We start from the raw sequence: 11,302 nt of genomic DNA, 5'->3' as shown, positions 1-11,302 counted from the left end.
GGCTGCCTGTGGCACTCCCTGAGCAACCGTGGCCAGAGCTGCCTCCGAGCCACACGCTTTAGCTTCAGAGCGTGGCCTTGAGCAGCCGAGACAAGACGGGGTTTGGCTGTGGTCCCTGCAAGCCCAAGAGGATAAGCTGCCCAGCGTCACCACAGTGCTGGAGGTTTGCTCGCTGCTGGCCCCAGCTCTGCGCCAGGCGGTGTAGTGTCAAGGTTGATGGGATGCCCTGGGCAGGGGGGGAAGAAGGAGACACCCCTGGGCAATAAAGAGTTTCTCTCATCCCCATCACACACAGCACACATCCCCAGTGGGAGCCAGCAAGACTCCTGCATAGCAGTAAGAAGCTGATTTATTTTTCAGGTCCTAAACAAATTTAAAATTGAACTTTTACTTGTGGCAATTACAATCAAGCCAGACCATTTTGGTCACCCCGAAGGCTGTTCTGCCCCTGGGGGACTGAAAAAGACCCCTAAAGGTGCCAGCAGTTCCCAGGAGAGTGTGAAGCGGGGAGATGCTCTGAATGGCCCTGTCACTAAAGCTGCCCACCCCGACTGGCATCTGTCCCACGTGGGAGCCCTCCAGACCAGCACTGCCTGCAGTTATCCATCAGTTGATCAATAGGTTACAGTCACCCTTGTTTGCTTCTTTTTCCTGCCCCAGGAGATGCACTATGGAAATCCATACATCTGAATTGCTCTTTTAATTATTTTTTTAAAGAAAAATGCCTGTTTAGTTCAAAAAACAAAGATAGAAAGAAGGAAGGAAGGAAGGAAGGAAGGAAGGAAGGAAGGAAGGAAGGAAGGAAGGAGGAAAGGAAGAAAGAAAGGAAGAAAGGAAGAAAGGAAGAAAGGAAGAAAGGAAGGAAGGAAGGAAAAAAGAAAGAAAGAGACAGAGAAAGAAGAAGAAAGGAAAGCAAGCAAGCCTGCCTAGCAGGCAATGTTCCATTTGATTACATTTTCCTGTGCATTAATGAAATAGAAACAGCAAAATATTTTCTTATAATCTAAAAGCACTTGAAGTTTTGCGTAACTGTGCATGAAGGGATTCATCCTAATGCTTCACTTTCAAAAATAAAGAATGCCACAGAATCTGTTGCTTAGGAGCTTCCTGTGAAAAATAATGGTAATTTTCAAGTGGCCTTTATTTTGTCCTTTTACTAAATCTCATTGAATAAGTATTATTGGCCAAATGCTCCCAGGAGATTCACAGTCAACTGAGTACACAGCGGACCCGCACTGGTGTCGGTGCTGAGCGGGTGTTCAAGTCCTTTCAGGAAAGCCAAACCCAGTAAATACTGTAAATCAAAGTGCTTTGTGTTTCTGCAGTTTTGGGCCCCAGGGGAGAAGTGTGTCGGGGTGCCAGTTCCCTTTCCCAAAGAGGGGACAGTGCAGTGACATTTTCTGGGAGGAGAGCACACGCTCTGCTCTCTGTGCAGTGCAGTTTATCACATTAGCAAAATCTCTATCAAAATGAAATTTGGAAGCACCTTCAGTTCCCTCATCTTTTCCAGGACTCCATTTGTTCTTCTGCTCAGAGACTCCCTCAAGCCTGTCCCTCAGAACCCAGGTTTCCCTGTTACTCAGCTTCTTAAATAATTTTGCTAACAGCCCGGACATCTGCAGACCCTGGGGAAGCTTACATCGAAACCCAGTCGTGACTGTGCCTCCTGAGCTCATTTAAACAGCCCCACGTAATTTTTGTCCCCTCAAGGCCTCTTTCTCTCTCCAGATTTCCAGCCCTTGGTGATATTTGGATCCAGGGCATCTTCTCGTGTTGCCCACTGTGTGCAACTGAGGAGCCCAGCTAAGGAGGGTTGTCCTGCACTGGTCCATCCCCAGATGAGCACGCTGTGGGGCCAGCAGTGAGCTACAGCCCCAGAGGATGCTGCTGCCACAGGCAAGAGCTATTCTGCCATCACCCTCCCTCCCACAGCCTGTCGGTGTCCTGCATCCTTCCTCCTATTTAGGAAGAATTACTTTACTGAGAGAGTGGTCAGGCACTGGAACAGCCTGCCCAGGGAGGTGGTGGAGTCACCATCCCTGGAGGTATTTAAGAAACATGTAGACATGGCACTTCAGGGCATGCTCTAGTGCCTGAGATTGTTGGTTTGCATCTTTTGTGGGTGGGTGTGGTGTGTGGTGTGTGGTTGTGGGTGTTTGTTTTGGTTTGGTTTTGGTGTTTGGTGGGGTTTTTTTTGGTTTTTTTTTTTTGTTGGTTTTTGTTTGTTTGTTTGTTTTGTTTTTTGTTGGTTGGACTTGATGATCTCAAAGGTCCCTTCCAACCAAGAAGATTCTGTGATTCTATTCCCTTGCACTCCTCTGCGGTCACGCTTGTTCCTTTGCCTCTCTCAAAGCAGAGGATGCTCGTCATGGTGACCCTTTGCCTGCTGCCTACAGCACTGTCACAGGCACAGGGAATGAAATTCTCCAGAAATGCACAACAAAGACCAAACCTGGACTGCTGTGCACAAGCGAAATTTCCCCAAACACCTTCCCAACAGCAGGTATTGGGAGCCATGTGAAAATCCAACCCACCTGTTTCCAGGCAATCTGTACCTTCAATTGCTGAAAACCCCAAGCCTAAATAGAAGGCTGGTTTCAAAATAAAGAATGTGTTTTGGTTTGAAATTAAAACCTGAACAGGTCTGGTTTGGTAGGCTTAAAAATTCATTGCATCTCAGTTCATTGATTCAGCAACCGAAACAGCAAACCAGTCGTTTTTTTTCCAGCTGTAAAAATGCCCTTTTTACAGGCAACAGGATGAAATTGGCACCGAGGCTATTGAGAATACCTCATGGCATGGGTTAGTCTGAGACAAAATGCTGCCGTTAGAGACAGCTGACAATGAGATGCCGATGGCAGCATCAGGCTCCCCACGCAAGGCAGTGCCTGTGCGATGCCCTGGCTGCCAGAGGGTTGCCCTCTGCCCACAGCTGCGCTCGTCAGCGGTCCCAAGCCCACATTTGGCACTGCAAAATCTACATCGTTCAGAGGGAGGAAGCATCCCCTGCTGCACTGATTTTTGATCAGGCTGGAGGGAGGGTGGCTGGCTCAGCATCACTCCCTCTGCCCCGAAATAAGCCTCTTCTATTGTGGGTTTAGGACCTTACCTTTAGTCAGGCAGGTAGGAAAGCTGAGTCTGTGCTGGTACCCCACAGCGAGCACTGCCTAATTCACAAGGCTGCTTTCCTAACTTAACTTTTATCTGTGCTTCAAAAACAGCATTTTAAACAAACAGCAGAAGCAAGTCCTAAAATCCATCTCGTAACACCACTTATGCCATAATTGAACCTGAGATTGGGGTCAAGTACGGAGGACTTAACATTAATTAAGCACCTCTCCAAATCCCAACACAGAGCTGGCAGATGAAATAGGTGCCACTTCACAACCACTTGCACACACAGTAAGTAAAAGCTCATGTTTGGTTTTTAAGAAACAACCATGTTCCTGCCTTCCAGCCCAACCCCAGTCACTCAGAGAGGGATCTCAGCTCAGGAGTTCCTAGCACTACCCAGGAGCCTCCTTGCCCCCAGATACCAGAGAAGAATCAGGCCAGCTCCTCCTGTGGGATTTTCCTTCGGGATAGGGCTACAGAAGAGTGCACTCATGTATGGGTCTCACTTTAATGCAGGTAAAACCAGCCAAAATCCAAAACAAGTGCACCCTTCCTATAGTCGCAGCAGAACGAAAAACCTTACTGTGCTGGAAGTTTAGCTGAAAATCATCTTTTTTTTTTCCAAGAACTGCTGTCTCCCCCAGCAAAGGAACACCCCAAAACTCAAGCACTACTTTCCTGCCAGAGCCCTCTGCTCCAGGAGTCCTCCTTCTCCTCCAAAGGCTGCCTGCTCCTGCACAGGTGCCCCTGACCCAGGGAGCTGTGCCAAGCCTAGCAGGGCTTTAGGGTGGCTCCCCAAGGGACCTAAGCACCTGGTGCGGTGGGGGGACAGTGGAAGCAAAGTAGGAACCCAGAGCCCCCCACCCCAGCAAGAGAGAAGAGAGACAGCGGCAGCTTCCACACCTTCCACCCTGCTCTGCTCCCTCAGAGCCAAAAAGGGCAGGCAAATGCCTATGGCAGAAGTAAGCACCCGGGGTTTTCCTTTGGGCTCCCCGGGAGTCCCTGCGTGAAGGACCTGGCCCTGGGAGGGGCTGGTCCACGGGAGCAGAGGAAGGATGAGCCCTTTGCATGCAGTCCCTCAAGTGTGACCACTGGCAAGGGCAAGCGTGTCAGGCTGGGTGAGGAAGTGGCCCCAGCTGCCCTCAGCCCCCCGGGCTCCCTAGGGACAGCACTATGGCAAGCAGGCTTCCCATAAGCGGAGTGGAAAGCTCTTTATTTAACCTGCCCCCACCACCTGCCCTCAGCCCCAGTCTTGCCCCCGTCCATCACGGCCTGGAGCCACAGGAGCGTGCCAGGGCTACTTCTTTGGCAGGCTGAGCCAAAGAAAATCGTTTGCAAGCCAGGGTTCCAGGTAACCCTTTCCCCCCTGGGTCATGATGCCACCCGCGGGCTGCCCTCAGCAGGGCCAAGCTCTCTGCAACTCAAGCAAGTCAGGCAGGGCTGGTTCCTCAGGCTGGGGTCCCACCCCCTCCCCAGTCCTCCTCCTGCCTGGGGACCTCCAGCCCCACCACCCACCACCCTCCCCGTCAGGCAACGCACTACGTCAGCAGGTGATGGAAGAACCCAAGCAAATGATGACAGAAACGACCGCATTAGGGGTGTGACAGAATGACTGATGATTTAATGCTTCTTGAAGTTTTTTGTTTCCTTCCACAGGGCATTGGTTTTAAAAACAAACAAAACGAGGTAAAATAAATTAATTTATGTACACTTTACATACACTGTGTCACGTGGAGCTTTGCAGCAACAGTAACCAGAAATCATTACAAAATAGAAAGTTACATGGCTGTTGCAGGTCCTCCCTGCAACCTAGAAGGTTGTCATCCTGAGCATAGTTGGCAAAGTGATCATGTAAACATGTTTAGAAGCATTTACGGTGGACAATGGATGGGCCAGCTTCGTCGTACTCCTGCTTTGTGATCCACATCTGCTGGAAGGTGGACAGGGAGGCCAGGATAGAGCCACCAATCCAGACAGAGTACTTACGCTCAGGTGGGGCAATGATCTAGAAAAAGCCAAGAGAGCCGAGATCAGTAAACAAGCAACAGCTGCAGACAGCGGGCACAGGGGCGGGCACAGGAGGACAACAGGTAGCTGCTCCTGCACCCGAGTCCTCCATGCTCCAGCCTTACCTTGATCTTCATTGTGCTGGGGGCCAGGGCTGTGATCTCCTTTTGCATGCGGTCAGCAATACCTGGGTACATGGTGGTACCCCCAGACATGACGTTGTTGGCATACAGGTCCTTCCTGATGTCAATGTCGCACTTCATGATGCTGTTGTAGGTGGTCTCATGGATCCCTGCGGACTCCATACCTGGGGGCGGGGAAGGGGAGAAAAGCAGGCACAAGGTAAGTGCCAAGCGAGAGCTCCAAGGGAGGATGCAGGAGAGAGGGGAGAGCTGGTGGGGGAGGAGAGGGGGAAGGGGGCACACACACCAATGAAGGAAGGCTGGAAGAGGGTTTCTGGGCAGCGGAAACGTTCGTTGCCAATGGTGATGACCTGCCCATCAGGCAACTCATAGCTCTTTTCGAGGGAGGAGGAAGAGGCAGCGGTGGCCATCTCGTTCTCAAAGTCCAGTGCCACATAGCACAGCTTCTCCTTGATGTCACGGACGATCTCACGTTCAGCTGTGAGGGGAGATCAATGGCATCAGCGATTGCAAAGGAGGAACGGGGAATGCCTGCATCTCCTCCATAGGTCTGCTGGGACTCCAGACCCCCAGGCACATGCAAACTCCCAACAGGGATTGCCCACGGGGCTTGCAACGGGGCAAGAGGATGCAGCATCCCTGGAGGTGCAAGGTGGAATCAACAGGGGGACATTCTGAAGGAGGGAATAGTGCTTACCTGTGGTGACAAAGGAATAGCCACGCTCTGTCAGGATCTTCATCAGGTAGTCAGTGAGGTCCCGACCGGCCAGATCCAAGCGCATGATGGCATGGGGCAGGGCATACCCTTCATAGATGGGGACATTGTGTGTCACACCATCACCGGAGTCCAGCACAATACCTGGGGAAACAAAAAGCAGCTACCTGAGACACAAACCATGAAGGATCTTACCCTCAGAGCAGAGCACTTGTCAGCTGTAGGGGACCTGCCCTGGGCGTCCTTGCTTGGGGAAGAGGGGCCAGCAGGACACTTGCAACTCACCAGTGGTACGGCCAGAGGCATACAGGGACAGCACAGCCTGGATGGCCACGTACATGGCAGGGACGTTGAAGGTCTCAAACATGATTTGGGTCATCTTTTCACGGTTGGCTTTGGGGTTAAGGGGGGCCTCAGTGAGGAGGGTGGGGTGCTCCTCAGGGGCCACACGCAGCTCATTGTAGAAGGTGTGGTGCCAGATCTTCTCCATGTCGTCCCAGTTTGTGATGATACCGTGTTCAATGGGGTACTTCAGGGTCAGGATACCTCTCTTGCTCTGGGCTTCATCTCCTACGTAGGAGTCCTTCTGACCCATACCCACCATGACGCCCTGCAGGGGAGGAAAGAGGGGGGCTCAGCAACCTCTTCACAGGCGACAGCGTGGGGCTCCCTGGGCCAGGCGTCCTCCCTCCACACAGAGGGCTGAGAGGCGGCGGGGACCAGCAGCCATGGCTGTGTCAGGGCTTGGGGGGGATGCTCGGAGGGGGGACGTCGCCCTACCTGGTGGCGGGGGCGGCCCACGATGGAGGGGAACACAGCCCTGGGGGCGTCATCCCCGGCGAAGCCGGCCTTCACCAGGCCGGAGCCGTTGTCGCACACAAGCGCGGTGGTCTCGTCCTCGTCGCACATGGTGTCGGTTGTCTGCGGGGGCACAGGGGCGCGGGCTCAGCCTCACGGCCGGCCGGCAGCCGCAGGCAGGGGGCGGCGGGGCCGGGGGGAACTTACCTGGGCTGGCTGCGGGCTCCGCGCCTCGGGCCGCTGGCAGAGAGGCCTCCCCGCTCCTCGCCGGGTAGCTCGTGGGCCGCCGCCGGCCGCCGAGCCTTTTATCGCGGCGGCGGCCGGCCCCCAGGAATGCGGCCCCGGCCGTCGCCATATTTGGGCCTGGGGCCCGGCGCGGCCCCGGCCCGGCGCTGCCCAAAGAAGGCGCTCCTGGCCGCGGCCCAGGTGAGCCGGGCCCGGCCGTATAAGGAGCGTCTGCCGGGGTTCCCCCCCCGCCCCCAACCACCACCCGCGGCAGGGGCCGAAATAATCCCCCGGCACCGCCGGGCCCGTTAAGGGCAGAGCAGGTGGGGGCCGGCGCGGCGGGCCTAGGCCCGGGCCTTTCGGCGGGGGAGGCCGGAGCGGGCCCGCTCCCACCGGGGCGTGAGGGCGGAGCGGGTCGCGGCCCTGCCGGGGCTGGGCGGGCTGAGGGAGGCCAGGGGCCTTCGGCTGTGCCCCCTTGTGAGTCGGGGGAAACGCGGCTCCTACGGATCTTGCCTTGTTCTGAAGAGGCAGGCGCAGGCGGGCGGCAGGGAGGAGGAAGGGGGTTGTGAGGGAAGGCGAAGGGACGAGGTCGACCCGCGGTTTGCAGGTGATGCCATTGTACAGGTGGCTGCCCACGCAAAAGCCACAGCCGAGATAGGCCGTGCCTTTTTTTTTTTTTTCCTTTGCTGTGATTTAAAAATGAAAATTAAATGCAGGGGACAACATCTGTCAGAGAAACGCCTGAAGAGATGCCTGGTGAAGCATTAATCCCGGTGACTGTCTGGTCCCAGAAGCCTGACGTGGCTGTGAATGCTGGTGCCATTACCCAGTACCCGTTGCTGGCCACTGATGGGCTGGGCAAGACGGGAATCCTCCAGCTGTCCCTGCGGCTCACCCGTCCCAAAAGGAGTGCGATCTCACAGGTAAACCATCTCTGATGAGCTGAAGGCACCGTGCAAGCGAAGAGGAACAGTTCATCTCCTTCAGCTATAGATATTTGAGCAGAGATTCCGTGTGGGACACTCAGAAGATTTTATATAGAAATTCCAGTTGCCGATGGAAAGAAGAGGCAGTAACGCAAGCAGATTTGCAGCCCTGGCAATGACTCGATGAAAATCAACCTTCAAGACTTTCTCTGAAGACACAACTGGACAAGGGTAAAGCCTTTTAAAATTTAGGGAGTCAGGAGAGGAGGAGGAAGAAACATTAAGCCAGAAGTGCTCACGCTGTGAGGAGTCTCCTGCAACTGAAGGCATTTCTGCAGCTGATTTCCTCCACTGCAAGGCAGAGCAGAAGGGCCAACAGAGAAGCAGACAACTTTTCTTCTCCTCCGTTTAATTTCTGCACCCTCCAGTTTGGCAGCGTTCCTCTTTACCTCTGGCTGCTCCCTATTTCATTCTGCTATAGATTTTCATTTCCTGTCAAGATACTGTATTGAAGTAGGCTGGGGATAAAACATGCTATTCTCTCATACTGTTCTTCAGTTTCTCATGTTATTTTTCAGTTCTGTCATCGACAACTGGCAGTACAAAAATCGGAAGCCTGACAGCACTTAAAAGCATCACAGCCATCAAATCTATTTACAGAACTGCAAGACTCCACCATGGATTCCAATTCCAAAATATGGTCAGTTGTGTCGAATCAGAAAACAAGTCACAGAAAGCCTAACCTCGCTGAAAGATAAACATTCTTAATCCCTCAATGAAACCTGACGCAAGCAGAAACCCACTCTATCCCTTCTGTTCCTTTTAATTTTATCTTTACCCCAATCTAGTTTACAGCAAAGTGCCCGATGGCAATATTAAATCCCTTTCCTTCTGCGTAAAAGATAATTTTCCACACTTAGATCTGATATTTAGCTGGACTCGTGAAATGAGTTTGATTTTGGTCCCAGGTCAGAAACCGTTTGAAGTTAGTTTCCAGAAGAGCCTGGGCACAAAGAGGGTCACTATCCACAACACACAGCTTGTGAGACTGATCAGAAATGACAACTGATAAGCTTTCCTGCTACTCCGGTGACAACAGAGGAGGGAAGTGGGGACATCCTGTACCACATCTATTTTCCATTACTGAGAAAACAACTATTTGAGAAACAACATTTGCTACCCATACTCCTTAAGCCGTTTTAACCAAGACCCGAATCTTTTTGTCCCAAGTTTATTTCTGGTTGTGTTACACTTGGAAAGAACCTAGAGCTCTGGCATAACCTTCGATAGGTGGTGGTAAATGAAGGCATCCTCTCCGTACAGTAACCTGAGGGGGGAGTTCTGCACCAGAACACCTCATTACATAATGAAATGGGGGACGGAGAGGAGGAACAGCCCCAAATCCCCAAGTCCCAGCCTCTTCAAGCTTCCCAATGGAACAGTGAACCAGCTCAACACTCCAAGCACAAGGACATTAAACTTTAGTTTAGACATGGAAGTTATTTTAATGAGGTTTTATGTAAGTAAACTCATTGCCTGTAGCCTTCTGTTTTGGCAATAGTCAGATGGAAAGCCGTTGTACAAGTGCCAAATGTGTCCCAACCCAGCAATAGAATAAAACATTAGCTGCAAAGCCTACACAGCCCATCGTTTCCCGAGAACCTGGAAGAATGCTTTTACACCAACCGGAACAAACCCATCCCAGCAGAGAAGCCAGACACTCCGGAATGCACGGATAGCTAAGGGTGAGCAGAAATACCCACTTCTGGAGCAAGCTTTGCAGGGCTTGCCCTGCCCCTCCTGACAGAATAGAGGTGGTCAGCAGCCTAGGAAGGGATGAGAGAGCCCCAGAGTGTTTTACTGTGGACAGTCAATTAAAGAGATTCCTCTTCGAGCAACATTTAGAGTCAAGTAAAATCTCAGGTAGAACGTATTTTGGCAAGGGGTGGCAATCACTTGTTAGATTATTCCCTTTCACCCAAAATGTGAAGTGTATCACTAATGTGAAACCGCTTTTAAAGTGATATTTAAACAAGCAAGTGGAATTCTTTTAAAGCTTTAAGCGACCAGCTCCTTTGAAGCTGAGAGTTAAACCCGCACTTCTTTCTCTGGGCCATGCAAGGCTGCAGAAGAGCAAAGTTCGCTTCTTAGAACAATCTTAGAAGATGACTGCTAGTGCATTTCTTTCCCATATTAGTTAGAACCTCTCTAGATAAACCCATTCTTCCAAACATGTTCAGACTCTCAGCCCAGCTTACTGTATTAGTACAGGCAGGAGAGGAAGCCACGGAAGGGGAGCTGCGCTTTTAAAACTAGAAACTGGATTCTCTTCAACCAATTTAACTTCTGACCTTCTCAGCTGTTGGATCAAATCGTTGCAGCAGGCAGCGAGCCAGACAAGTAAAACATAAGGGCATGCGAGTCGCTCTGCATTCACTCTCTGGCAGTTGAGCTACTTGCAAAAGGAAGGTACAACATGTCAGATTAAAGTAACTTTTATTTAAAGATTAAAATCTGCTGCCAATCAGAATAATTAAAATTGAAAAGTTAAATGACAGGTTTTTTTATTCTCTTGTCAGAGATAACTAACTGGGGCAGTGGAGTAAAAAAAAAAAAAAAAGAAAATAAAAAATTAGTAGCATCAACTAGTAGAGAGAAGAAGTCGCCAAGTAAGGAAGATCGTGCTGGACTCCCACACTTTCCTAACTGCTTTCTAGGTTTCTTCTGAGCCCCTAGGTGCAAGCAGTTGCTGGGAATGACTGCATGGTGAGCTGTTTGTCTCATTTTTACACATATTCTAGAAATTTGCATTTAACTTAAATGGAAGTTAAATAGATAAAATATTGAAATGCTTTGAAAAAGTTTAATCTTACAGATATAAACTGTAGGAATATTTTCTGGACCGGAGGACTTTGAATGAGTACTGTGCTTTATTCCTTTCTGTCACAGACAAGCTGAGTGACCAGTGACAAGCCAGTTATCCTTTTTGTGCCAGTCATCTTGAACGCAAAATTGAAATTACCTAGTTTCTACAGCAAAAACTGTTGTTCAAAGAGAAAGCAGAGACATCTCATAGAATAATCATTTGTTTCTACAGTAAGCTAAGCAGTCACCCAGCATTAATGTTTTCAGTATGCTCTGAACTGAAATCTCAGCCTCAGTGAAGCCAGAGGAAAGTTTCCACCTCCTGCAGTGGGTCCCACATTTCACCCTGTGCATCTGCACACAAGTCTCAGGCAGGACTCCTACCACTGGAGATATAAAATGAAACAGCAAGTTTATGAAAACAAACCCAAAAACTTTATTTTTCTTTTCCCTGAAAACACACTTCTGCCTCCCTTGACTAAATCTATAAATATAAGACCAAGTATATT

General features: G+C 50.8%; 1 protein-coding gene across 1 annotated transcript; it reads right to left on the bottom strand.

The window, feature by feature from the left end:
- Positions 1–4,699: 4,699 nt before the first annotated feature.
- ACTA1 (actin alpha 1, skeletal muscle) lies at positions 4,700–7,390 on the bottom strand. The gene is made up of 7 exons (XM_074162155.1): positions 6,985–7,390; positions 6,760–6,900; positions 6,265–6,589; positions 5,962–6,123; positions 5,551–5,742; positions 5,247–5,428; positions 4,700–5,119 (listed from the first exon to the last, which is right to left on the bottom strand). Exons 2-7 carry the CDS (start codon positions 6,886–6,888, stop codon positions 4,976–4,978), a joined length of 1,134 nt encoding a protein of 377 aa, XP_074018256.1. The 5' UTR covers positions 6,889–6,900; positions 6,985–7,390; the 3' UTR covers positions 4,700–4,975.
- Between the last annotated feature and the right edge of the window lie 3,912 nt (positions 7,391–11,302).

The sequence above is a fragment of the Numenius arquata genome, chromosome 2 (genome assembly GCF_964106895.1).
Source record: "Numenius arquata chromosome 2, bNumArq3.hap1.1, whole genome shotgun sequence".
NCBI lineage: Eukaryota > Metazoa > Chordata > Aves > Charadriiformes > Scolopacidae > Numenius > Numenius arquata.
This window is presented reverse-complemented; position numbering and strand designations above follow the sequence as displayed.